The sequence below is a fragment of the Coregonus clupeaformis genome, chromosome 20 (genome assembly GCF_020615455.1).
Source record: "Coregonus clupeaformis isolate EN_2021a chromosome 20, ASM2061545v1, whole genome shotgun sequence".
In the NCBI taxonomy this organism is placed as follows: Eukaryota; Metazoa; Chordata; class Actinopteri; order Salmoniformes; family Salmonidae; genus Coregonus; species Coregonus clupeaformis.
The window spans coordinates 24,737,773-24,762,874 of record NC_059211.1 but is presented as its reverse complement, the minus strand read 5'-3'; the positions used below and the strand labels follow the sequence as shown (position 1 = coordinate 24,762,874).

General features: G+C 44.1%; 1 protein-coding gene across 2 annotated transcripts in view; it reads left to right on the top strand.

Annotated features, from left to right (window-relative positions):
- LOC121533301 (E3 ubiquitin-protein ligase LNX) overlaps positions 1–23,350 on the top strand; it is a 66,153-nt gene extending 42,803 nt beyond the window's left edge. For both annotated transcript variants that reach the window (XM_041839114.2, XM_041839115.1), the window contains 7 exons: positions 3,656–3,861; positions 4,139–4,558; positions 9,021–9,155; positions 18,768–18,945; positions 20,448–20,706; positions 21,937–22,095; positions 22,321–23,350. In XM_041839114.2, coding sequence (XP_041695048.1) covers positions 3,656–3,861; positions 4,139–4,558; positions 9,021–9,155; positions 18,768–18,945; positions 20,448–20,706; positions 21,937–22,095; positions 22,321–22,456 — 1,493 coding nt within the window. In that variant the 3' untranslated portion in view covers positions 22,457–23,350. The remainder of the gene's footprint in view (positions 1–3,655; positions 3,862–4,138; positions 4,559–9,020; positions 9,156–18,767; positions 18,946–20,447; positions 20,707–21,936; positions 22,096–22,320) is intronic.
- Positions 23,351–25,102: the final 1,752 nt, after the last annotated feature.

The window sequence follows — 25,102 nt, the reverse complement described above, 5'->3', positions numbered from 1 at the left end:
CTGTTCTCTCTGCTACCGCACGGCAAGCGGTACCGGAACGCCAAGTCTAGGTCCAAAAGGCTTCTTAACAATTTCTACCCCCAAGCCATAAGACTCCTAAACAGCTAATCAAATGGCTACCAGGACTGTTTGCATTGTCCCGCCCCCCTACCCCCCACCATTTATTTTACGCTGCTGCTACTCTCTGTTTATTATCTATGCATAGTCACTTTAACTATACCTACATGTACATATTACCTAAATTATCTCGACTAACCGGTGCCCCACACATTGACTCTGTACCGGTACCCCCTGTATATAGCCTCGCTACTGTTATTTTTACCGTTATTTTACTGCTTTTATTTTTTACTTATCTATTGATTTACTTAACACTGATTTTCTTAAAACTGCATTGTTGGTTAAGGGCTTGTAAGTAAACGTTTCACTGTAAGGTCTACACCTGTTGTATTCGGTGCATGTGACAAATAAAATTTTATTTGATTTGATGACACACATGCATTTGATGGATCGCGGGAAAAGAGCAGGAATAGGCTTTTGTAGTCTACAGTCCAAGCTATGTTTTCCAATGGTGCTGCTGCTGTCGGCATCCAAAGATTAGCCAACTTGAATAGAGCCCCACAGTGAAGGTGTCATAATACCCATAACAACTTGTGGTCAAACAGAGAAATGGTTCCAATCGTTTTTCCACAATTGATTTTTCCCATAGAGAATTGTAGAAACACTTAAAATAAGGGCTGTGTTTCATGTAGGCTTACCCTGGTGTGATGTTTTGATAACCATGTAAATCTCTCTTGGACAAGGTGAATTTTATCAATATATTCGGCTCTATTTACTCTCAGATTCGAAAAATGTCAATTAGCATCAAAGTAGACATCATGCAAGACTACAAATCCCTACAAGCTCCTGCATGTCATCTCTAGCTGATACCTTTGCTAACAGGTATTGTGTCAATTTAAAACTTGCACAAGACAGTTCACAGAATTGTCAATTTAAATAAATGTTGCCAATTTATACATTACTAAATGTAGCTAACATTATATAATTAATCCAGAGATTCTTAACTTTGCCTCGATTCGGCAGGCTCATCCAGATCATCATGGCATGTGTAGTTCTTTATGATAGCCACATTAGCCGCTAATTAGCATTTCAGTTTTGGGCGGTAAATACAGGCAAATATATTGATAAAAGTAATCTTGTCCTAGAGAGATATACACGGTTATGAAAACATCACGCCAGGGTAAGCCTTCTTCTAATGCACGTGTCAAACTCATTCCATGGAGGGACGATTGCCTGCAAGTTTTAGCTCCTCCCCTGTACTTGATTGATTAATTAAGGTCACTAATTAGTAAGGAACTCCCCTCACCTGGTTGTCTAGGTCTTAATTGAATTGAAAAAACAAAAACCAGCAGACACTAGGCCCTCCATGGAATGAGTTTGATACGCCTGTTCTAATGCCTCTTAAGGGGAAAGTAAGTGAAATTAATCAGATTACGTTACTGAGTTTGGGTAATCCAAAAGTTATGTTACTGATTACAATTTTGGACAGGTAACTAGTAATGGTAACAGGTTACATTTAGAAAGTAACTTACCCAACCCTGTACTGTATATAGCACACATTGTCCGAGGTAGCTGTGAGCTTGTTAGCTCTTGGCCCAGGCTGTTGGCAGTATTAAACGGACACACTGACACCAAGGGAGAACAAGTTCAAGGCCGACAACGGTACTGCAGGCTGTTGTTTCCAGAAAGCAGGATCCCCATTATAGTGAATGTGAAAATGGCAATCTTCGTGGTTAATATTAGTGTAAATAATATACAAATTAGAAGACAATCATGGTACCAATAATTGCTTCTATTACACCAGATGTATGTCCTTGAACCACTTTTTTTTTTTATCTCACAAAGAAGAAGATATAAGGATAATCTACACTGAACAAAAATATAAACGCAACATGTAAAGTGTTGGTCCCATGTTTCATGAGCTGAAATAAAAATCCCAGAAATGTTCCATACACACAAAAGCTTATTTCTCTCAAATTCTTTGCACAAATGTGTTTACATCCCTGTTAGTGAGCATTTTTCCTTTGCCAAGATAATCCATCCACCTGACCGGTGTGGTATATCAAGAAGCTGATTAAACAGCATGATAATTACACAGGTGCACCTTGTGCTGGGAACAATAAAAGGCCACTTTAAAATGTGCAGTTTTGTGACACAACCCAAAGCCACAGATGTCTCAAGTTTTCAGAGAGCGTGCAAAAAAACTCATTCTGATTGGCTGGGCCTGACTCCCCAGTGGGTGAGCCTGGCTGCCAAGTGGGTGGGCCTATGCCCTCCAAGGTCCACCCATGGCTGCACCCCTGCCCAGTCATGTGATATCCATAGATTAGGCCTAATAATTTATTTAAATTGACTGATTTCCTTATATGAACTGTAACTCAGTAAAATCTTTGAAATTGTTTCATGTTGCATTTATATTTTTGTTCAGTATAGTTGCTACCACCAGCCTGCAGTACCCTGGTCGGCCTTCAACTTGAGATACTCAATGAGAGGGGGCAGCCCTGAGCTAGCCTGCAACGTCACTTCCTAGAGTAGCTCAAACTGTGCATGCAATGTTTCCAAAAACTCCCCCATTAAGGAACAACACTTTCTGATCTTCAAATGCACCACAGACTTCACATAGGAAACAATGGGGTGACATCATTGATGGCTCCGTCCATTTTCTTTTTACAGTCTATGACTGACACACACCAGTCCCTCCCTTCCCTATCTAATGGTACAGTCCAGGCAGGGTGTGTCTGCTCTGCTCAGGCCTGGGAAACAGGCAGGAACAACTCTGTATGTGAGAGGCTGAAGTTAGACCATCCCTTTGTTGACAAAGGGATTGACTTTCACTCTTACATAAACACCTGAAAGCTTCCCACTGACACTGTTTTTTTGTTTGTGTGCATATGTATATATGTGTGTGTGTACAGTATGAGGCTGTGGTTGTGTATTTGTGAGAGCTTTATATCTCAGTTCTCTGTCAGTACAGTCAGTGTGTATCTGTGTAAAGGTATGTGTGTTTTTATCTCCACCCAAGCAATAACCTTGTGGAAAAGTCAATGTGAGGGTTTTCTCAAGCATACTTGGTACAGATATATGTGACTAATGATACAAACATGTGGAAGGATGATCAGCCAAGTGGATTTTCCCCTTAGGGTTGTACAAGCTTGTTTTGCTAACTTGGGGGAGTAGAGACAGCTGCTTCAACACTAAACCTTTCTACGCGGTCTCTCTGGCTTCCTCCCTCTGTCTATTTCTAGCTCTCTCTCTCTGTTTCTTTTGCTTTCTCCTTGGCCTTGCATTCTGCCTCTGTGCGAGTTCCTTTTCATCATAGAAATCAGAGTAACACACTATTTCTCTCCCTCCTTCATTATCTCACTCTCTCTTTCTCTCTCTCTCTCTCTCTCTCTCTCTCTCTCTCTCTCTCTCTCTCTCCCCCTCTCTCCCCACTCCCTCCCTCCCTCCCTCATTCTCATTTTCTTTCTCTCTCTCTCTCTCTCTCTCTCTCTCTCTCTCTCTCTCTTTCGCTCTCTTTCTCTATCTATGTATATATATATATATATATATATATATATATATATATTATATATATTTCCCTCCTTCACTCTCTCAGTGCTGGCTCTACCCCAGCTCCATCACCTGATCCCTGATGGTGAGGTCACCAGTATTAAGATCAACCGGGAGCCCTCGGAGCCCCTGGCGATCAGCATCGTTGGGGGCAATGAGACCCCCCTGATGCGTATCCTCATCCAGGACATCTACAGGGAGGGGGTTATCGCCCGGGACGGACGCCTGCTGCCCGGAGACATGATCCTCAAGGTCAGTGTGTGTTTTTCTTCAGAGTAAGGTGGAGTACTATTCGCCATGTATGTGACTGATGGGCGGCAGGTAGCCTAGCGGTTAAGAACGTTGGGCCAGTAACTGAAAGGTCGCTGGTTCGAATCCACGAGCCGGGCGCCTGATTCAGAGGAGTTGAATGCATTCAGTTCTGCAACTGACTAGGTATCCCCTTTCCCTGTATGTGTTGTGTGTTTGAATGTATTTATCACAGCATATAATCTGAGATTTAACTCCACCTCTACATCTCTCCCTTCAGGTGAATGGCATAGACATCAGCAATGTGCCCCACTGCTACGCCCTGGCCACCCTCAAACAGCCTTGCCAGCTGCTGCGACTCACAGTGCTGAGAGAGCAGCGCCACCATTACCGCTCACACTCCGGGCACCACGGGCACCCCCACGACGCAGCCGGGGGCTACCCGCCTCACGGCCTCCCCCATGGCCAGCCCCTGAGGGACGACAGCATCCATGTGGTCCTGGCTAAGAGCACCCCAGAGGAGCAGCTGGGCATCAAGCTGGTAAGACGACCAGAGGAACATGGAGTCTTCATCTTCCACCTGCTGGAGGGCGGCCTGGCGGCACACGATGGACAGCTCAGCATCAACGACCGCGTCCTCGCCATCAACGGACACGACCTGCGCTACGGAGCGCCAGAACACGCTGCTTTACTCATCCAGGTCAGTCTGCAGGGGTTAGAGGTTAGGGAGCATTGGTTGGTAATGGTGTGTTTGGTGTGTTTCTTGGATCTGGGTCCTGGTATATTATGGCTAATAGTGGTTCTGGTTAATTGCACTCTGTTGGCTGGCTTTGTCCCCGTCCATTGCAGTTAATTGTGGTTAATTGTTGTGTGTCTGTGGTTGACTGGGCGCTGCTCTTCTGCTTGGCTGACGCTCTGCTTCCTGGTGGATGCTGGGTATTTGCGGTGGTGTGTTTCTGGTTGATTGTGGGATGTAGCTGTAGCTGTGTTCTCTTGGTTGTTGTCTGAGGAGACTGGTTTGCTCTTGGGGGTCTCTGAGGACCCAACATGGCACACAGCAGACTGATTCTGTCAGAGATTAAGAACTGGCGGGAAACCGATTAAATTAGTCAAATTAAGGCGATAACGAGCTGGACTGGGTAATTTAGGAGCCAGCTCTGCGGCACAGAGAGCACAGGCACTCTCAAATGAGCAACACAGGAGGGCGAGCTGTGTGTGTGTGTGAGTGTGTGTGTGTGTGTGTGTGTGTGTGTGTGTGTGTGTGTGTGTGTGTGTGTGTGTGTGTGTGTGTGTGTGTGTGCGTGTGTGTGCGTGTGTACTCATGAATGTGCACTCATGAATGTGTGTGCATGCGCCTGAGTGTGTGTGTGCGAGAGTGTGCATGTTCATGCAAGTGAATGAGGGAGTGAGTGAGTCGCTGTGTGAGTGGGTGGACATGCAGCCTGAGAAAGAGACAAAAGAGAGTAATAAAGAGACAGAGTGTGAAAAAGAAAGTTAGAGGAAAGGTTGTAGAGAGGGGAGAAATACAGATTGTTAGAAAAAAAGTTTAAAGGTGAGTTTTTGAGTTCAAGTTGGAAAAGTCAGAGTGAGAGGGTGAGGGCTGCAGAAAGACTGCAGTATGATGAGAGAGAAGACAAGAGAAAATGGGGGTGAGAGTCACACTAAACAGGCTGCTTCCTGAAGCAAGTAAAAGGGTGCAATTGAAATGTGTGTGTGTGAGTGAGAGTTTTGTACACCACATCTGCTTATTATTGGTGTTAATTTCTCAGGGGTAATATATATTTTACTGCCTGGCCAAGCTCTGTGTGGGTGATATTTTCTCTTGAGCTCTCTTCAGGGGGTGGTAGGATGAGGTAGAGAATGTCCACAGGTTTACCTCAGGGCATTTCCATGTAAAAGGACCCATGAGCACCAACATGTGAAGTTCAAAAGAGCATATCAAATTGGGTGTCAAATGAAAAATAAGAGAGAAATGAAGGTAAAAAAATAAATAATCCAACTTAAAAGTAAAGGCTTTGATTTCTGAAAAGACAGATGGAAACGGTGTCTTAGAAAACATCTACCAGAAAAAGTTTTAAAAGAAATACATCAAAGTACAATCATGTTGACATAAAGACCCCTGATAACTAATATCAAGACTTATATTTAGTTTTGAAGAAATTGTTTACCTTCTGTAAGTTTAGTTCCATTTTTAGATATATATTTTTTTCGATTAATCAGGGGGTGAATGGTATGAATGGTGGACCTACCAATTAGTTATAGTGATTTTACTGATATAAAATGTGTTTATGAATTATTACGTGATTAAAACTCGTAATTCCGTTACCAAATTGGTAGCGAAAGTACCGAAAAATCTGAATTTCTGCATCTGAATTGGCTACAATGGGAAATCATAATAGTCACAAACCACAGTTGGGTCACCTGCTTCTGTCCTCCCTTCCACTGGCATACTGTTATGTTCAGCTGATAACTGTTTTCTTTGTCTTTCTTTCGTATGGTGGTCAAACCAAGAGTGTTAAAACAGTCTGAGTCTGGACAACCCCTCCCTCTCTCCCTCTCTGCCTTTCTCTCTCACTCTCCAATTAATGTCAACTCTCGTAGCTCATACTGACACCTACCCATGAGCCCCCTCTCTTTCCATTTACTGTAACCAGCATCCTCACCCACTGAGCAACGACCAACACCAGACGTCCATGGACGTTTAAAAGTAGTTGAGATTTGGTCAGTCTACTCTGGCCTTGATGTTAATGTCACAATGGTGACGCTCGGATCCACCTCTATGCGGACGACGCCATTTTGTATACATCTGGCCCTTCATTGGACACTGTGTTAACAAACCTCCAAATGAGCTTCAACGCCATACAACACTCCTTCCGTAGCCTCCAACTGCTCTTAAACACTAGTAAAACTAAATGCATGCTCTTCAATCGAACGCTGCTTGCACCCGCCCGCCCGACTAGAATCACTACTCTCGGCGGGTCTGACCTAGAGTATATGGACAACTACAAATACCTAGGTGTCTGGTTAGACTGTAAACTCTCCTTCCAGACTCACATTAAGCATCTCCAATCAAAAGTTAGATCTAGAATCGGCTTCCTATTTCGCAACAAAGCCTCCTTCACTCATGCTGCCAAACATGCCCTCGTAAAACTGACTATCCTACCGATCCTTGACTTCGGCGATGTCATTTACAAAATAGCCTCCAACACTCTACTCAGCAAATTGGATGTAGTCTATCACAGTGCCATCCGTTTTGTCACCAAAGCCCCATATACTACCCACCATTGTGACCTGTATGCTCTTGTTGGCTGGTCCTCACTACATATTTGTCGCCAAACCCACTGGCTCCAGGTCATCTATAAATCACTGCTAGGCAAATCCCTGTCTTATCTTAGCTCACTGGTCACCATAGCAACACCCACCCGTAGTCTGCGCCCCAGCTGGTATATCTCACTGGTCATCCCCAAAGCCAACACCTCCTTTGGCCGCCATTCCTTCCAGTTCTCTGCTGCCAATGACTGGAACAAACTGCAAAAATCTCTGAAGCTGGAGACTCTTATCTCCCTCACTAACTTTAAGCATCAGTTGTCAGAGCAGCTTACCGATCACTGCACCTGTACACAGCCATTCTGAAATTAGCCCACCCAACTACCTCATCCCCATATTGTTATTTATTTTGCTCATTTGCACCCCAGTATCTCTATTTGCACATCATCTTTTGCACATTTATCATTCCAGTGTTAATACGAAATTGAAACTATTTTGCACTATGGCCTATTTATTGCCTTACCTCCATAACGTACTACATTCGCACACATTGTATATATATTTTCTGTTGTATTTTTTACTTTATGTTTTGTTTACCCCATATGTAACTCTGTGTTGTTGTTTTTATCGCACTGCTTTGCTTTATCTTGGCCAGGTCGCAGTTGTAAATGAGAACTTCTCAACTGGCTTACCTGGTTAAATAAAGGTGAAATTAAAAAATTAAAAAAACATGGACTGGACCAAATCTGAACCTATCATAGACGTATGTTTCACAAGTCTGGATAACACAGTACAGTACAGTAGAGTACAGTACAGTGAGTAGAGCATAGTAGAGTACAGTACAATACAGTACAATACAGTACAATAGAGTACTGAGTACAGAGGGTACAGTACTGTAAAGTGAGTAGAGCACAGTAGAGTACAGTCCAATACAATACTGTAGTACAGTACAGTACAATACAGTACAGTACAGTAAAGAAAAGTATATTATAGTATAATACAGTACAGTAGAGTACAGTATATACTGAACTGTACTGTACTGTACTGGACTGGACTATACTGTACTCTACTGCACTGTACTGAACTCTACCCTACTCTGCCCTGCTGTGCTGTATTGTACTGCACTGTACTCTACTTTGCTCTGCTGTGATGTCCAAACTTGTGAAACATGAGGAGAATGACATTCATATCCATAATGATGCATTTATGTGTTGTATAGATCAGGGATGTCATTCCTTTACTGAAATTCCATTACCGGGTGTAAATCCACTTCACTTACTGTCGTAAAACAACCAAAATACATTTTTTCAAACTCAGTGTGCCATGTCATAGCTTACACCACATTCTTTCTGCAGACATGGTCGCATAAAAACCTGAGAGAGAATTTACCATAATTCCGTTACCAAAGTTTGCTTCTGCACAGTTCTTCCACAAAATTAATTTATGTAAATGTTACAGTCTAAATTGTTGAAAGTAGTCCTTGAGCATAGAGTTATATGGTTTGTTAAACTTTGAAATCAATGGTTTTTGTTTGTCATACATTTTAAAGTGAAAAAACGGAGTCAAAGTCTAATTCCGTTATCATGGAACTGCCCCTCATACTCATACATACATACCCTCAACACAGCATCTGGGATGAGCAAGATGGGCCTGTTGGAGCTGTTATAGTTTCTGTGTCTGACTCTAGTTATGTGGCAGTGAAAGTTGTTTTTATTAAGTGCTTGTTTGGATATCTGGATCAACTTCAGTGAAGCTGTGTTCAGTGTTTATTTATGGGGTTCAACCATAATATTCTTCTAAAAAGTGACTGTTTTGAGTTTGTCATTCTTTTTTAATTGCTGTGTGTGTCTGTCTGGTTCTGAGCTTGGTTGTGTTTGTCTTTTTGTCTCCTGTAGGCGAGTGAGGAGCGGGTCCACTTCATAGTGTCTCGTCAGATCTGTTTGCCCACGCCTGACATCCTGCAGGAGGCTCCATGGGGCATGGACGGCCCCCCTCCATACTCCCCAGTGGACATGGAGCATACGCTACTGGTTAGCAATACATAAAACGCATGACGCACGCACAAGCATATGCACACACACAAACAAACACAAAAACACAGACATAGCTTTGAAGAGCTTTTCTTCAAGTTGCACACACACATGAAAACCCCAGACATTGGGCTCTATTCAATCCGTATTGCGGATGTTCAGCGTTACAACGTGATTGAAATGTAAAGGCAATGTTCCCGCATTAGCGGAGACTGCATTCACGGGAAACGCTGCATATGTCGGCTCAATCGGAAATTACCTTAACATTTATATTGCGCAATCTGTAATGCTTCAGCAACACAGATTGAATAGAGCCCTTTGTTTTCCTGCCTCTTCTTCTCATGTTAAACATTCCCTTTTACAACTGAAGTCGGAAGTTTATATACACCTTAGCCAAATACATTTAAACTCAGTTTTTCACAATTCCTGACATTTAATCCTAGTAAAAATTCCCTGTCTTAGGTCAGTTAGGATCACCACTTTATTTTAAGAATGTGAAATGTCAGAATAATAGTAGAGAGAATGATTTATTTCAGCTTTTATTTATTTCATCACATTCCCAGTGAGTCAGAAGTTTACATACGCTCAATTAGTATTTGGTAGCATTTCCTTTCAATTGTTTAACTTGGGTCAAATGTTTCGGCTAGCCTTCCATAAGCTTCCCACAATAACTTGGGTGAATCTTGGCCCATTCCTCCTGTCAGAGCTGGTGTAACTGAGTCAGGTTTGTAGGCCTCCTTGCTCGCACACGCCTTTTCAGTTCTGCCCACAAATGTTCTATAGGATTGAAGTCAGGGCTTTGTGATGGCCACTCCAATACCTTGACTTTGTTGTCCTTAAGCCATTTTGCCACAACTTTGGAAGTATGCTTGGGGTCATTGTCCATTTGGAAGACCCATTTGCGACCAAGCTTTAACTTCCTGACTGATGTCTTGAGAGGTTGCTTCAATATATCCACATTATTTTCCTTCCTCATGATGCCATCTATTTTGTGAAGTGCACCAGTCCCTCCTGCAGCAAAGCACGCCCACAGCATGATGCTGCCACCCCCGTGCTTCACAGTTGGAATGGGGTTCTTCGGCTTGCAAGCTTTCCCCTTTTTCCTCCAAACATAACAATGGTCATTATTGCCAACAGCTCCATTTTTGTTTCATCAGACCAGAGGACATTTCTCCAAAAAGTACGATCTTTGTCCCCATGTGCAGTTGCAAACCGTAATCTGGCTTTTTTATGGCGGTTTTGGAGCAGTGGCTTCTTCCTTGCTGAGCGGCCTTTCAGGTTATGTCGATATAGGACTCGTAGGATACTTTTGTACCTTTTTCCTCCAGCATCTTCACAAGGTCCTTTGCTGTTGTTCTGGGATTGATTTGCACTTTTCGCACCAAAGTACGTTCATCTCTAGGAGACAGAATGCGTCTCCTTCCTGAGCAATATGACGGCTGCATGGTCCCATGGTGTTTATACTTGCGTACTATTGTTTGTACAGATGAACGTGGTACCTTCAGGCATTTGGAAATTGCTCCCAAGAATGAACCAGACTTGTGGAGGTCTACAATTTTTTTTCTGAGGTCTTGGCTGATTTCTTTTGATTTTCCCATGATGTCGGCAAAGAGGAACTGAGTTTGAAGGTAGGCCTTGAAATACATCCACAGGCACACCTCCAATTGACTCAAATGATGTCAATTAGCCTATCAGAAGCTTCTAAAGCCATGACATCATTTTCTGGAATTTTCCAAGCTGTTTAAAGGCACAGTCAACTTAGTGTATGTAAACTTCTGAAAGACTGGAATTGTGATACAGTGAATTATAAGTGAAATAATCTGTCTGTAAACAATTGTTGGAAAAATTACTTGTGTCGTCATGCACAAAGTAGATGTCCTAACCGACTTGCCAAAACTATAGTTTGTTAACAAGAAATTTGTGGAGTGGTTGAAAATGAATTGTAATGACTTCAACCTAAGTGTATGTAAACTTCCGACTTCAACTGTATTTGAAAATGATCCTGAGCCGTACTATTCCTCCATCAAAGAGGAGCGTGTCATCCCTGGCTGTGCCAAAGTGTTCCGCTCCTCTCAGAGAGCCATGTGCGCTGGTCCAGAGCAGCCGCCTCTCTCTCTCTCTCTGAGCCTATTATCCATGAAGAAAACATCGGCGCCACCCTACAGGATTTGCACCCCCACCCCACCCCCCCCCACCACACACCTCCACGCTTAAACAGGATTTTCTCCAGCTCATTATTGGAGCTGACGAATTCCCTTGTTCTGATAATGATCAACATCACAGCTCTGGTCTCGCTTTTTTCTCACTTTCTCTATTTGAGGTGCTAATTCTCGCAGACACATTGTTAAAAGTGGAGAATGTGTGACGTCGGAGTGGTACTGTATTCTTCAGATAAAGTCATTGGCATCAAAGCTAGTAGAGAGAGAATGAGGCTGTAATAGAAAGAACCCTGCAGAGATAGCAGGCAGTAACAATAACAATGTATTATTGTTCTGAGATAAGGCAAGCCACCTCCAGCAGGATCATATTTAGACTAAATCTAACCAGGCCTTTATATTGTGTTTTAATATTGGTCTTAAAGCCCCCATGCAGTCTTTGTAATTTTATTTTTAAGTCATCACTGTTTGTCTAATAAATTACTGTGTGTGTTCGTTTAATGAAAATAACTCCAAAATACACTGAGTGTACAAAACATTAGGAACACCTGCTCTTTCCATGACATAGCCTGACCAGGTGAATCCAGGTGAAGCTATGATCCCTTATTGATGTCACCTGTTAAATCCACTTCAATCAGTGTAGATACAGTGAGGGAAAAAAGTAATTGATCCCCTGCTGATTTTGTACGTTTGCCCACTGACAAAGAAATGATCAGTCTATAATTTTAATGGTAGGTTTATTTGAACAGTGAGAGACAGAATAACAACAAAACAATCCAGAACAACGCATGTCAAAAATGTTATAAATTGATTTGCATTTTAATGAGGGAAATAAGTATTTGACCCCCTCTCAATCAGAAAGATTTCTGGCTCCCAGGTGTCTTTTATACAGGTAACGAGCTGAGATTCCTCCTAATCTCAGCTTGTTACCTGTATAAAAGACACCTGTCCACAGAAGCAATCAATCAATCAGATTCCAAACTCTCCACCATGGCCAAGACCAAAGAGCTCTCCAAGGATGTCATGGACAAGATTGTAGACCTACACAAGGCTGGAATGGGCTACAAGACCATCGCCAAGCAGCTTGGTGAGAAGGTGACAACAGTTGGTGCGATTATTCGCAAATGGAAGAAACACAAAAGAACTGTCAATCTCCTCAGCCTGAGGCTCCATGCAAGATCTCACCTCGTGGAGTTGCAATGATCATGAGAACGGTGAGGAATCAGCCCAGAACTACACGGGAGGATCTTGTCAATGATCTCAAGGCAGCTGGGACCATAGTCACCAAGAAAACAATTGGTAACACACTACGCTGTGAAGGACTGAAATCCTGCAGCGCCCGCAAGGTCCCCCTGTTCAAGAAAGCACATATACAGGGCCGTCTGAAGTTTGCCAATGAACACCTGAATGATTCAGAGGAGAACTGGGTGAAAGTGTTGTGGTCAGATGAGACCAAAATTGAGCTCTTTGGCATCAACTCAACTCGCCGTGTTTGGAGGAGGAGGAATGCTGCCTATGACCCCAAGAACACCATCCCCACCGTCAAACATGGAGGTGGAAACATTATGCTTTGGGGGTGTTTTTCTGCTAAGGGGACAGGACAACTTCACTGCATCAAAGGGATGATGGACGGCGCCATGTACCATCAAATCTTGGGTGAGAACCTCCTTCCCTCAACCAGGGCATTGAAAATGGGTCGTGGATGGGTATTCCAGCATGACAATGACCCAAAACACACGGCCAAGGCAACAAAGGAGTGGCTCAAAAAGAAGCACATTAAGGTCCTGGAGTGGCCTAGCCAGTCTCCAGACCTTAATCCCATAGAAAATCTGTGGAGGGAGCTGAAGGTTCGAGTTGCCAAACGTCAGCCTCGAAACCTTAATGACTTGGAGAAGATCTGCAAAGAGGAGTGGAACAAAATCCCTCCTGAGATGTGTGCAAACCTGGTGGCCAACTACAAGAAACGTCTGACCTCTGTGATTGCCAACAAGGGTTTTGCCACCAAGTACTAAGTCATGTTTTGTAGAGGGGTCAAATACTTATTTCCCTCATTAAAATGCAAATCAATTTATAACATTTTTGACATGCGTTTTCTGGATTTTTTTGTTGTTATTCTGTCTCTCACTGTTCAAATAAACCTACCATTACAATTATAGACTGATCATGTCTTTGTCAGTGGTCAAACGTACAAAATCAGCAGGGGATCAAGTACTTTTTTCCCTCACTGTAAAGGGGAGGAGACAGGTTAAGGAATGAGACATGGATTGTGTATGTGTGCCATTCAGAGGGTGAATGTGCAAGACAAAAGATTTAAGTGCCTTTGAACAGGGTATGGTAGTAGGTGCCAGGCGCACCAGTTTGAGTGTGTCAAGAACTGCAACGCTGCTGGAGTTTTCACACTTAACAGTTTCCCGTGTGTATCAAGAATGGTCCACCATCCAAAGGACATCCAGCCAACTTGACACAACTCCTTGTAGAGTCCATGCCCCGGTGAATTGAGGCTGTTCTGAGGGCAATCGGGGGTGAAACTGAATATTAGGAAGGTGTTCCTAATGTTTTGTACACTCAGTCTATATTGTTAATAATTTATTTCCCTGAGCCTTCTTTGGCCCTTGAAATGCTTAGTCTGATCATGTGGGCGTTAGGAAACAAATTTGAAGATATATACATACAAGCCTTGTTTGGCTGATAGGATGGTCTAGAGCCCACCCCCTTGCCCAGATGAACAGTCTATTATAATCACATCACATTGTGACAGCATGATGTGGGACAAAAGTTCCATCCCACCTGAACAGGCTGAAATTCCAGAAATCTTTTTTCAAACAGAGGTGCGTGCAACAAGGCTTCTGTTTGCGAACGCTCGTGGCAAACTATGTTTGTTTTCAACAGAGTTTGTTAAAAGTTTTTTTAAGACAAACATTCCATTCCGTTAGTTTTAGCTACTCTTTCTGGTAAAACAATGGATAGACCACGTAAAATGTTGATTTTAGCTGCAATAATCGATGACTCTTTAGACCCTGATACTGATGTCACATATTGGCTACCTAAACTCAGCAAAAAAAGAAACGTCCCTTTTTCAGGACCCTGTCTTTCAAAGATAATTCATAAAAATCTAAATAACTTCACAGATCTTCATTAAACTTCTTCGTTAAACATTGTTTCCCATGCTTGTTCAATGAACCATAAACAATTAATTACATGCACCTGTGGCACGGTCGTTAAGACACCAACAGCTTACAGACTGTAGTCAATTAAGGTCACAGTTATGAAAACTTAGGACGCTAAAGAGGCCTTTCTACTGACTCTGAAAAACACCAAAAGAAAGATGCCCAGGGTCGCTGCTCATCTGCGTGAACGTGCCTTAGGCATGCTGCAAGGAGGCATGAGGACTGCAGATGTGGCCAGGGCAATAAATTGCAATGTCCGTATAGTGAGACGCCTAAGACAGCGCTACAGGGAGACAGGACAGACAGCTGATCGTCCTCGCAGTGGCAGACCACGTGTAACAACACCTGCACAGGATCGGTACATCCGAACATCACACCTGCGGGACAGGTACAGGATGGCAACAATAACTGCCCGAGTTACACCAGGAATGCACAATCCCTCCATCAGTGCTCAGACTGTCCGCAATAGGCCACCAGATACTGACTGTAACTTTTTATTTTGACCCCCCCCTTTGTTCAGGGACACATTATTCCATTTCTGTTAGTCACATGCCTGTGGAACTTGTTCAGTTTATGTCTTAGTTGTTGAATCTTATGTTCATACAAATATTTACACATGTTAAGTTTGCTGAAAATAAATGCAGTTGACAGTGGGAGGACGTTTCTTTTTTTGCTGAGTTTATTTTAGTGTGTGTATTGACAAGAATAAGTGAGCAGCCGATTGGAAGAGTCGAGGGTTATGTGGAGGAAGTCATCCCTCGGTACAACGACTTTGCCTTTCGGATTCATTTTAGGATGAGCCGAGAAACCTTTCAGGTAATTTGCATGTGTAGATGATCTCTGTGTTTTGATTAAACTAGCCTAAATAAAGTTAAGTGTCACAAAAATCCCCAATGATGAACCCTAGCCTCTTAGTTAGTTGACCAACCAGACAGCTGGGTGGGTGGGGTGTACAGTCAACCAACCAGACGGCTGGGGTGCAGCCTAATAGCTGATATAATCAATCAAATGGTTATTTATGTACATTAAGCATATTATTTACAAGGCTCCTTCTCTATCGACAGTTGCACAAAGGGCAAATAATTCAAATGTTAAAATGTTAAAGTACAATGTAAAAAAGTACAATGTAGCCTATAACGAACAATACATCAAGGCAGGACAAAACTCTAAGATGAATAAAATCCAATTTTGCTTAAGCAAAGGCAATTTGCACCACCAACTGCTCCAAATAGTAGATTGCCAGAACCAGCTGATGCCCACCTACATCAAGTGGCCAACACCCAGATTCCAGTTCTGGAGGCTGGGTCCAGGGGATCAGAGGGTTCCCTGGTGTGATTGGGTGCATAGATGGCACCCACATTACCATCAGGGGGCCCTCCGAACATCGGGATGCCTACATTAACCGAAAAGGCCAGCCCAGCTTCCAGCTGCAAGCTGTGTGCGACAGCCAACTTCGCGGACAACGCTGGTTCTGTGCATGATGCAGGGTGTACAGGACCAGCGACCTGAAGGCTCACCTAGATTCCCAACATTTTATCCCCTAAGCCTAGAACTTATTGTCCCATTCAGCGACAATGGTCACCTAGTGGACAAGCACAAGCGATTCAACGCGATTCACAGCTCCATCCTAGTCCAAATCGAGAGATCCTTTGGCCTCTTAAAGTGCAAGTGGAGGAGGCTCCAACATCATGACATGCTGCTGCTGGAGAAGATCCCAGATGTCATCGACAGTGCCTGTGTCCTCCACAACATGGTCCTCATCCATGAGGGCATAACAGAGGACTTGGATGAGGACTATGTTGTGGCACAGGCATGTAACATCGAGCCAGTCCCTGATCCTGCAGACAACAGAGTCGCCCTACTTAACCAGGCTGTCCAGAAGAGGGACAATATAATGGACCGGCTCGAAACAATAAAATAATTGTTGTTGCACAATGAGAAAATTGTTCTGGTGTCCATTTTTTAAAGAAATAGCACTTTTAATGGTTTAGATGAATGAAATAGAATGTAATAGAGTAACTTTATTCCATAATGAAATTGCATAGAGAACAAAAAAAGAACTGACAGAATGTTTTTGTTTATATGTATATTGTCATTTAGCAGACACTCTTAATCAGAGCGACTTACAGTTAGTGAGTGCATACATTTTTCATACTGGCCCCCCGTGGGAATCGAACCCACAACCCTGGCGTTGCAAGCGCCATGCTCTACCAACTGAGCTACACGAATATACAATTTTGAAACATACTCACTACTTATTCCAAAACTAATTTGCTTCAATAACAATCACTGCTCATTCAAAAAACATTTACTTCAATTAACAATCACTGCTCAATCACTGCTCATTCAAAAAATGGATTTACTTCAATTAACAATCACTGCTCAATCACTGCTCATTCAAAAAACATTTACTTCAATTAAAAATCACTGCTCAGCGATACCCTGCAAAGCAGGAGTGCACTTTTCCAAGAGAGAGTTCCTGTCTTGCTGAATCTGGGTGTAGGTTCTCGCGGCTGTGTGTGGGTGTCAGTGTGAGGAGTGTGAAGGTTGGGTGCTGTATGTGCTCGTGGCTGTGCGTGGGTGGAGTTGTTGGGGTGTGTTTCCGTGTGAGGGTTGAGTGCTGTATGTGCTCGTGGCTGTGTGTGGGTGGAGTTATTGGTGTGTGAGGAGGGTAAGAGTTGGGTGTGGGCAGTTTTTTGTGGATATACAGTACCAGTCAAAAGTTTGGACACACCTACTCATTCAAGGGCTTTTCTTTATTTTTACTATTTTCTACATGGTAGAATAATAGTGAAGACATCAAAACTATGAAATAACACATATGGAATCATGTAGTAACCAAAAAAGTGTTAAACCAAGTATTCTTCAAAGTAGCCACCCTTTGCCTTGATGACAGCTTTGCACACTCTTGGCATTCCCTCAACCAGCTTCACCTGGAATGCTTTTCCAACGGTCTTGAAGGAGTTCCCACATATGCTGAGCACTTGTTGGCTGATTTTCCTTCACTCTGCGGGTCCGACTCATCCCAAACCATCTCAATTTGGTTGAGGTCGGGTGATTGTGGAGGCTAGGTCATCTGATGCAGCACTCCATCACTCTCGTTCTTGGTCAAATATCCCTTACACAGCCTGGAGGTGTGTTGGGTCATTGTCCTGCTGAAAAACAAATGATAGTCCCACTAAGCGCAAATCAGATGGGATGGCGTATCACTGCAGATGTTTGTGAACTATTCCCCTTGTTGAACGTGCCTCAGCTATTACACAAAAAGGGCATCATCATCGTTTTCACAATTTCAGAGTGTTATTTCGACCTCAAAGTGTGGAAATATAATTTTTAAAAACTGGAAATCATGTTTTTAACTGCACTGCCCCCATAATGAAGTTGGCTTCATATTGTGTTTTAATATTGGTCTTAATGAAGTTGGCTTCTAGTGGCTGTGTTTTTGTCTGTTGGAAGGAAACCAAGCCAAGACTAGGAAGGAACTCCATGGCCGTCAGCAATCTTAGTTTTACTGGAAGAAAAACAGGACCGTACACTCATTTAATTTGAACACAGGCACATGCACAGAGATACAATTACAGATACACACACACAAACACAGACACATACTTACATCATACACCCATGGGTGGTTCTCTGTAGCTCAGCTGGTAGAGCACGGTGCTTGTAACGCCAGGGTAGTGGGTTCGATCCCCGGGACCACCCATACACAAAAATGTATGCACGCATGACTGTAAGTCGCTTTGGATAAAAGCGTCTGCTAAATGGCATATTATTATTTACTGTACAACATGCACACTCACACACCCCTGCAGTGTGCAGTACTGGTCAGTGCTTGTGACAGCTGTGGTTAGTGTGGTGTCCTGGGTTGGTCATGCCATGTGACTGAGGGTCAGAAATGTGTGAGTGCAGCACATTAGGGAAGCAGCACAGGCCACATCACATCAACCCCAATGTGTCCACGTTTTACTCACACTACTCTACGCTCTTTGACTCTCACACACATACACACGCACACACACACACAAACACCACAGGACAGATACACACTCTTTCTACAGTACATACACTCTCTCACTTCCACAAACCACAAATATTCCAAACCATAATGAATATCACATACTTAGCCTTACACACTAATTCTCACACAAAACACAAGAAAACACATAGGACGCAAACAAACAACATGAGAAACACTCTATCGCGAACACACATCTATTACAGTGTAACCCTTAATTCAACACATTTCTCACATTGCACCCCTCCCCTCTGTCGTGTCCCCTCTGCAGGACTCATGTGAGAAGCCGGCATGTTATGAGAAGACGGTGACGCTGTCCAAGGAGCCCCATGATTCCCTGGGGATGACAGTGGCAGGGGGCATGTCCTCCCGCGGCTGGGACCTCCCTGTCTACGTCACTAACGTGGACCCCAACGGAGTGGTGGGACAGGAGGGATCCATCCGCAAAGGTACCAGCCTGATGATAAACCTTATACATCACAGTCTCACACACACTCACACAGTCCCACACACTCATACAATTATACACACTCACACTCTCTCTCTCTCTCTCTCTTTCACTCTCACTCAGTCATACAGTAAATCAAATCCAATGTTCTGGCAGGGAATTTAGCTCATATTTACCTGAATTGCTCCAAAATGGATAGTTTCTCTGTTCCATGCAGTCCCTGCTGGTCTCCATGATGCCAGAGCTGGTACTGCAGACAGGCTTAATTTGTGTTTGTGACATGTCCCTTGTGTAGAACAGACAGGGTGATTGAGATAAACACTCAGACTTGTGTTTCATTACCAAGGTTATTTATCCAACAGGAAACGCAGGGGTGGTGTTACTGTTCAGGGCTCGCCAAATTAAGTATAACACACATACACCCACCAACACACACAACCACTGACACACACACACACCACACTCAGATTGTATTAAGTAGCTTCCAGAGGAAATGACAGGCTGCACTTTATCAGCTCATTATACAAAATCAGTCAGCTCTGAAATAGACCAAACACAAACAAAATAATTGGATACACTTGTGGTAGGCCTGTTACGGCTATATACTGCAGTGTGTGAGAGTATAGGTGTATGTATGCGTGTTTGGGTGTCTGGGTGTGACGTTAGAACATCCGAGGGAGCTCTCTGTGCCGGGCCAAACATCAAAGGGCAGTGGAGGCATTTAAACCCAGAACCAACTGCTCATTTTAGGGATCCGCCTCAGATAACCACAGTACAGAGAGACCAGACCTGGGTGTACCACTTGTCTGTCCATCTGAACACACAATCCCCTACATCTGTGTGTGTGTGTGTGTGTGTGTGTGTGTGTGTGTGTGTGTGTGTGTGTGTGTGTGTGTGTGTGTGTGTGTGTGTGTGTGTGTGTGTGTGTGTGTGTGTGTGTGTGTGTGTGTGTGTGTGTGTGTGTGTGTGTGTGTGTGTGTGTGTGTGTGTGTGTGTGTGTGTGTGTGTGTGTGTGTGTGTGTGTGTGAGGAGAGTGAGGATGTGTGTATGATATTTAGTGTTATTCCCCTAGGCATAATTCTGAGTGTGTATTCCTGTGCATTCCTGTGTGTATCAGTAACATGCATATGTTTGTGAATACAGCTGTCTACATAATAATTATCCATATTGTACCCTAGTGTGTGTGTATCTGCATAGTGCATCCTAATCAAAGGGGGTGGATGTTGTCCTTTGAGCGAGCCTCCACTCCAGATGGCAGCTGGCTGTGCAGTGTGATGCAGTGCAGTGCTATGTGTACAGTACTGTCTAAGCCCACCTTGATTATCTGGAAGTTATTTGGTCCCACTGCTTTGTGTTCCTGCGAGAGGGGATTGAATATTCAATAGGCAGACGAGACAAGTCCCTGGGAACTTTTGCTTTTGAAAGGCATCAGAATCAAACAGTGGTCAGGGCAACAACACTGTGCTGAGCGCTGCTGTGTTCTGTCCTCCCCTCTGCCTGCAGGTGACATCCTGCTGAACGTTAATGGGCTGGACCTGACGGGTGTGACGCGGGGTGAGGCTGTGGCCAACCTGAAGAACACCACCTCCCCCGTGGTGCTCAAGGTGCTAGAGATGAGGCCTCCGGAGGAGAGTCAGCCAGATTGCCCCTCGCCACCTTGCCTCTCACCCTCGCCCACCGACAGCACCAAGCAGAGCCTTGCCACGCTGCCACACACCGACGACTACTCCCCACTGTGGGTGTCATGGTTGCAGCTGCCCAGGTGAGAAGCAGTACCCCTCCAGCCAGCCTTCTTATTCGACATCTCAGTCACATCTCAGAAGCCTTGCACTTGTCTTTTCCTACTAGCACCGTCTTTGCTGATAACTTCTGTATTGAGGAAAAATTTACTATGACTGTGATATGTGGTTGTCTCACCTAGCTATCATAAGATGAATGTACTAACTGTACATCGCTCTGGATAAGAGTGTCTGCTAAATGACTAAAATGTAAAATGCACAAATGTTCTCTTCTCCTATATCAGTCTCTCCTCCCCTCTGTCCTGACTAGCTCAGGCTTTGACAGGGCCAGATGGGAGAGGAGGAGAGGAGGAATGCTAATTATATACACTACACTCCAAGGTTTAGAACTCAGTCTTATCCATACTGTTGGCCAGACACCAATAGCCACTGTTTGGCATATTTTTAAGCCCCTTTTGACAGACCAATGTACTTAATGAGCTAATGAACATAGTTAGGTGTTGGCTTCCTACTTGAGTGAAGGCCCTTAATGAAAAGCACTAGCCAACAGCTATGGGAGGGTACAGAGAGACCTAAAGAGGTAACAGGCTACATTACAAGGCCAATATGGGACAGTGGATGTGGAAATGGAGGGTGATGACAGAATGATGAATAGACACTAGTGTACACAGCGTCTGGCCTTCTCTCCATGGCCTTCACCGTCTCTCGCTCATCCTCTTCATCACATCCCAGTCTCAGACAGTGGTCACTCTGACACTCTCCATCCCATGTCCCCCTCCCTCCTCTCCTTCTCCTCATGCTCCTTTAAACAGCTCACGGTGCCAACTTTAAAGGGATTTGCTCATCAGACAAGCCTTCCCATCTCTCCTGGGGTGTGATGTGTGGCAGAGGTGTTGGATTGAGGGATTAAACCCCTTCTAGCTCTCTCGTTTGGATAGAGGTCAGACTCTGGCAGAGCGAGGGGTATGCCCCTTTCTCAACAAATCTGCCACTACTGGTATAAAAAACTGTTCTTACGTAAATAAATAAAAAAAATTCTCAGCACTGTATTTTCACAGCTCTGCCTCACCTGGGAGGAAAAGTAATGTCCCCATTCTCATTGGACAACAGCCAAGCCGTTGTTTTTTCTGACAGACTGCCACGGGACTCTGCATTCTCACTGCTGCATATGTGCACACAGTACAGGCTGGGCACACATTTGAATGCTAGCAGCAGTCTAGAGATTTCCTAATTTCCCTTTTTGTCCATTGCAGGCACCTGTACTGCTGCAAAGACATTGTGCTGCGCCGGAGCACCTCAGGCAGCCTGGGCTTCAGCATCGTGGGGGGGCAGGAGGAGGTCAACTGCAATCAGTCCTTCTTCATCCGCTCCATCGTGGAGGGCACACCAGCATACAACGATGGCAGGATACGGTACGGACTACTAAACCTATGTCTTACACAGGACCTATATCGCTGCATGTCTGCTGAATCTTCTATTTTTCGGTGAGAAATTATATCCAGTATTTACCTAATCGTTACAGTAGTCTTGTATTTACACACTGCTAGCATTGCTATCTGGGCCTCCTTTACTATACTGAGTCCATCTCTATGGTTTTTAAACCCTGCATTAACCCCCCTCCCTCTCTGTGTGTGTAGATGTGGGGACATTCTGCTGGAGGTGAATGGCAAGAGTACGTGGGGGATGACCCACACAGCCCTGGTGCGTCTACTGAAGGAGCTGCGGGGCAGAATCACCCTGACCATCGTGTCCTGGCCCGGAAGCCTGCTGTAGCCCCGCTGAAGCCACGGGGAGGGGCCAACACTGACCAAGGAATGTGGACGGAGCTTTAGACTGGATTACAATGCTGAGCCCTACCGTATGGGATGGGCTTACACTAGTGATGTAGCTATGGAAGGCGGACCTTAGAAGCCTGACTCCTGATGGACAGCTGAGACTTTGCCAGGAGTTCAGAGGAGGCCAACCAACCATGTGACTGGAATTTCACCAAACCCCCCAGACACACTGAGCTGGGAGGAGCTGGATCTGTGGCCCTACCCATGGGATGTACAGAGCAATCTGATTGGTGGAGAGGCTCGTTCTATGACAAAGCATCCAATAAGGGGGGTGGGTGGTTGGGAGGGGACACCAGTTGCCAATTCCATTAGTTCTATGTTAGAGTATGCATTTAATTGGACTCACATTTCTTTATTGTAAATGTTGGCTGTCTAAAAAACTACTGATTCAAGCAATTGTACTATGTTTCTATATTTCTTTCTTTCTATGTTTGTTTGATGGCCTTTGAATATAGGCTTTATTACGTTTGTACTGACAGTGGTTATCATCTTCATCTGTTGGACTGAAGACACATTGCCAAGTAGTCGTCTGTGTTGAGATGTTTTCAGAAGCTGTTGCTAAATTATCAAACCACTGGCAAAAGTATAGTAAAAAAAAATAAAGTACAAATGTGTTCATAATCTGTTAAAAGTAATATTAAGGTGACATCGTGGAGGCCTTACTGATTTTCCTACTTTTGAAAAAAAAAAAACCTGACTTTGTTTCTGTGTGTGTTTCCGTGGATGTGTCTGCTCTAGGACCATCTAACGCGGTTCTGTCACACGCTTTGGCCTGCGTAGTATATCTGATGGTACCTTTGGTAAAATAATCAATAAAGTCATTCGAAAAGGACACTTGTCTGAGAGTTTGGCAAGGGTTGGGGGTTTGGGTTCACTTTAAATTACCTGGGATAAGATATTATTTAACACAGCTCACTCAAATTCAAACTATTCAGCTGAGGTCCAGTCAGCTCCTTTATCCAAACGTCTCTCTTAAATTCAACAAAGCAAACACCTCTCTCAGGTGAGTCAAAATATACAGGTTGTATCCAACGTAAACATAAAACAATTATTTACAGTCCAGTCTCTGATAGGTTAAACAGAATGCCTGAGGGTCACAACAGGGCCTCCTATTTGCTGGTGAGAGGGACAGAGTCACTCTGTGGGCTCAGATTGGTTCTTCTGGTTAGGGGAGAGTTCCTGGCTTGGCTCCTTGTCCTCTCTGCTCATCTTGGCCTTCTTGTGTTTGTCTCCGATGGCTGTCCCCCTCCTCACTCTCATGTCTCCTCCTGCTGCTACTGTTAACACACACAGACAGACAAACACTGGTTACTGTCTCCCTGTAGTCCCTGTGCCGGTGGCGCTTCACCTCACTGCAACAACAACTCGCACTGGTCAAAAACCACAAACACTGCTTCCTCACTGGACATCACTGAAACAGTCTTCTTGTTGGACAATGGAAACTAGAGAGTGGCAGAAGTAATGTGATAAGCCAGGTAACATTCTATTGGCCCATTTTCTTTGCTCTCTCTCCTCATGTGTTGCAGGGTCATTTCTGTAGAAATGCTTGGCCCAGGGGACCAGACGATAGCAGCACCTTTACCCACAAGGCTCTCTGTTTGGCTTTAGTTTAATAGCATCCTGTGGTGAACACAAAGCCCACCTCTGTCCTCCTGTGACCTTTAGATGAAAGCAGCACCATCCCCCCCTCTGGTCTCAACAAACAGCTCCATTATTTACTGGAGGACTCCTGGTCCCACAGGGCCACACTCTTTCACACCATCATTCACTAATTCACACCATCCCCCTCCCCTCTCACAACCTCAGCACTCTCTTTGTCCACACATGTACGCGCACACACACGGTGGAGGGGTGTTTTATGCTGCAGAGCAGGTAGGACATAGTGACAGAAGCTGAAACAGACATGCACCTCCAGCCTCCTAAAGTATCCGTTTCTAAAGTGCAGAGAATACACACATGTATTAACTTTACAAATAGACACATATGGTGCTCAAAAGCCATCTGACATAGAGAGCTCATCCAATTGGAACGTGAAAAACACCCTTGCCAAAGCAGAGAGAGAGAGAGAGAGAGAGAGAGAGAGAGAGAGAGAGAGAGAGAGAGAGAGTGAGCGGTGGAGTTGAAGGACTCATTAAATATTTGGGCACTGGGAGTTCTTCTATTAGTAGTGGGAGTGCAGACCTGAGGGCCTGTTTGCAGTCTTCCACAGTTGTTAGCACTAACACACTTATACCCACTTCACACAGAGTCACTGCAACTGGATGAATAAGTGTTCGCTTCCTAGTGCAGGTTTAATACAGGAAAACATTGTAAGTGTATGCGTGAGAATGAGCTTTGTGTTCCTCTAAGCCTGGGGATCAAGAATGTTTCTAAATTCAGTCTCTATTAACACTGAACAGATAGAAGAACCCTGTGCATGTGTCAGAAAGAGAACGTTTGTGTCACTTACATATTGGTTACCATTAATAACACCCAGAACACTAATACAATCCCTGTGTGTGTGTGTGTGTGTGTGTGTGTGTGTGTGTGTGTGTGTGTGTGTGTGTGTGTGATGCCCTGCCAGCTGGCGAGATGACAAGCCCCT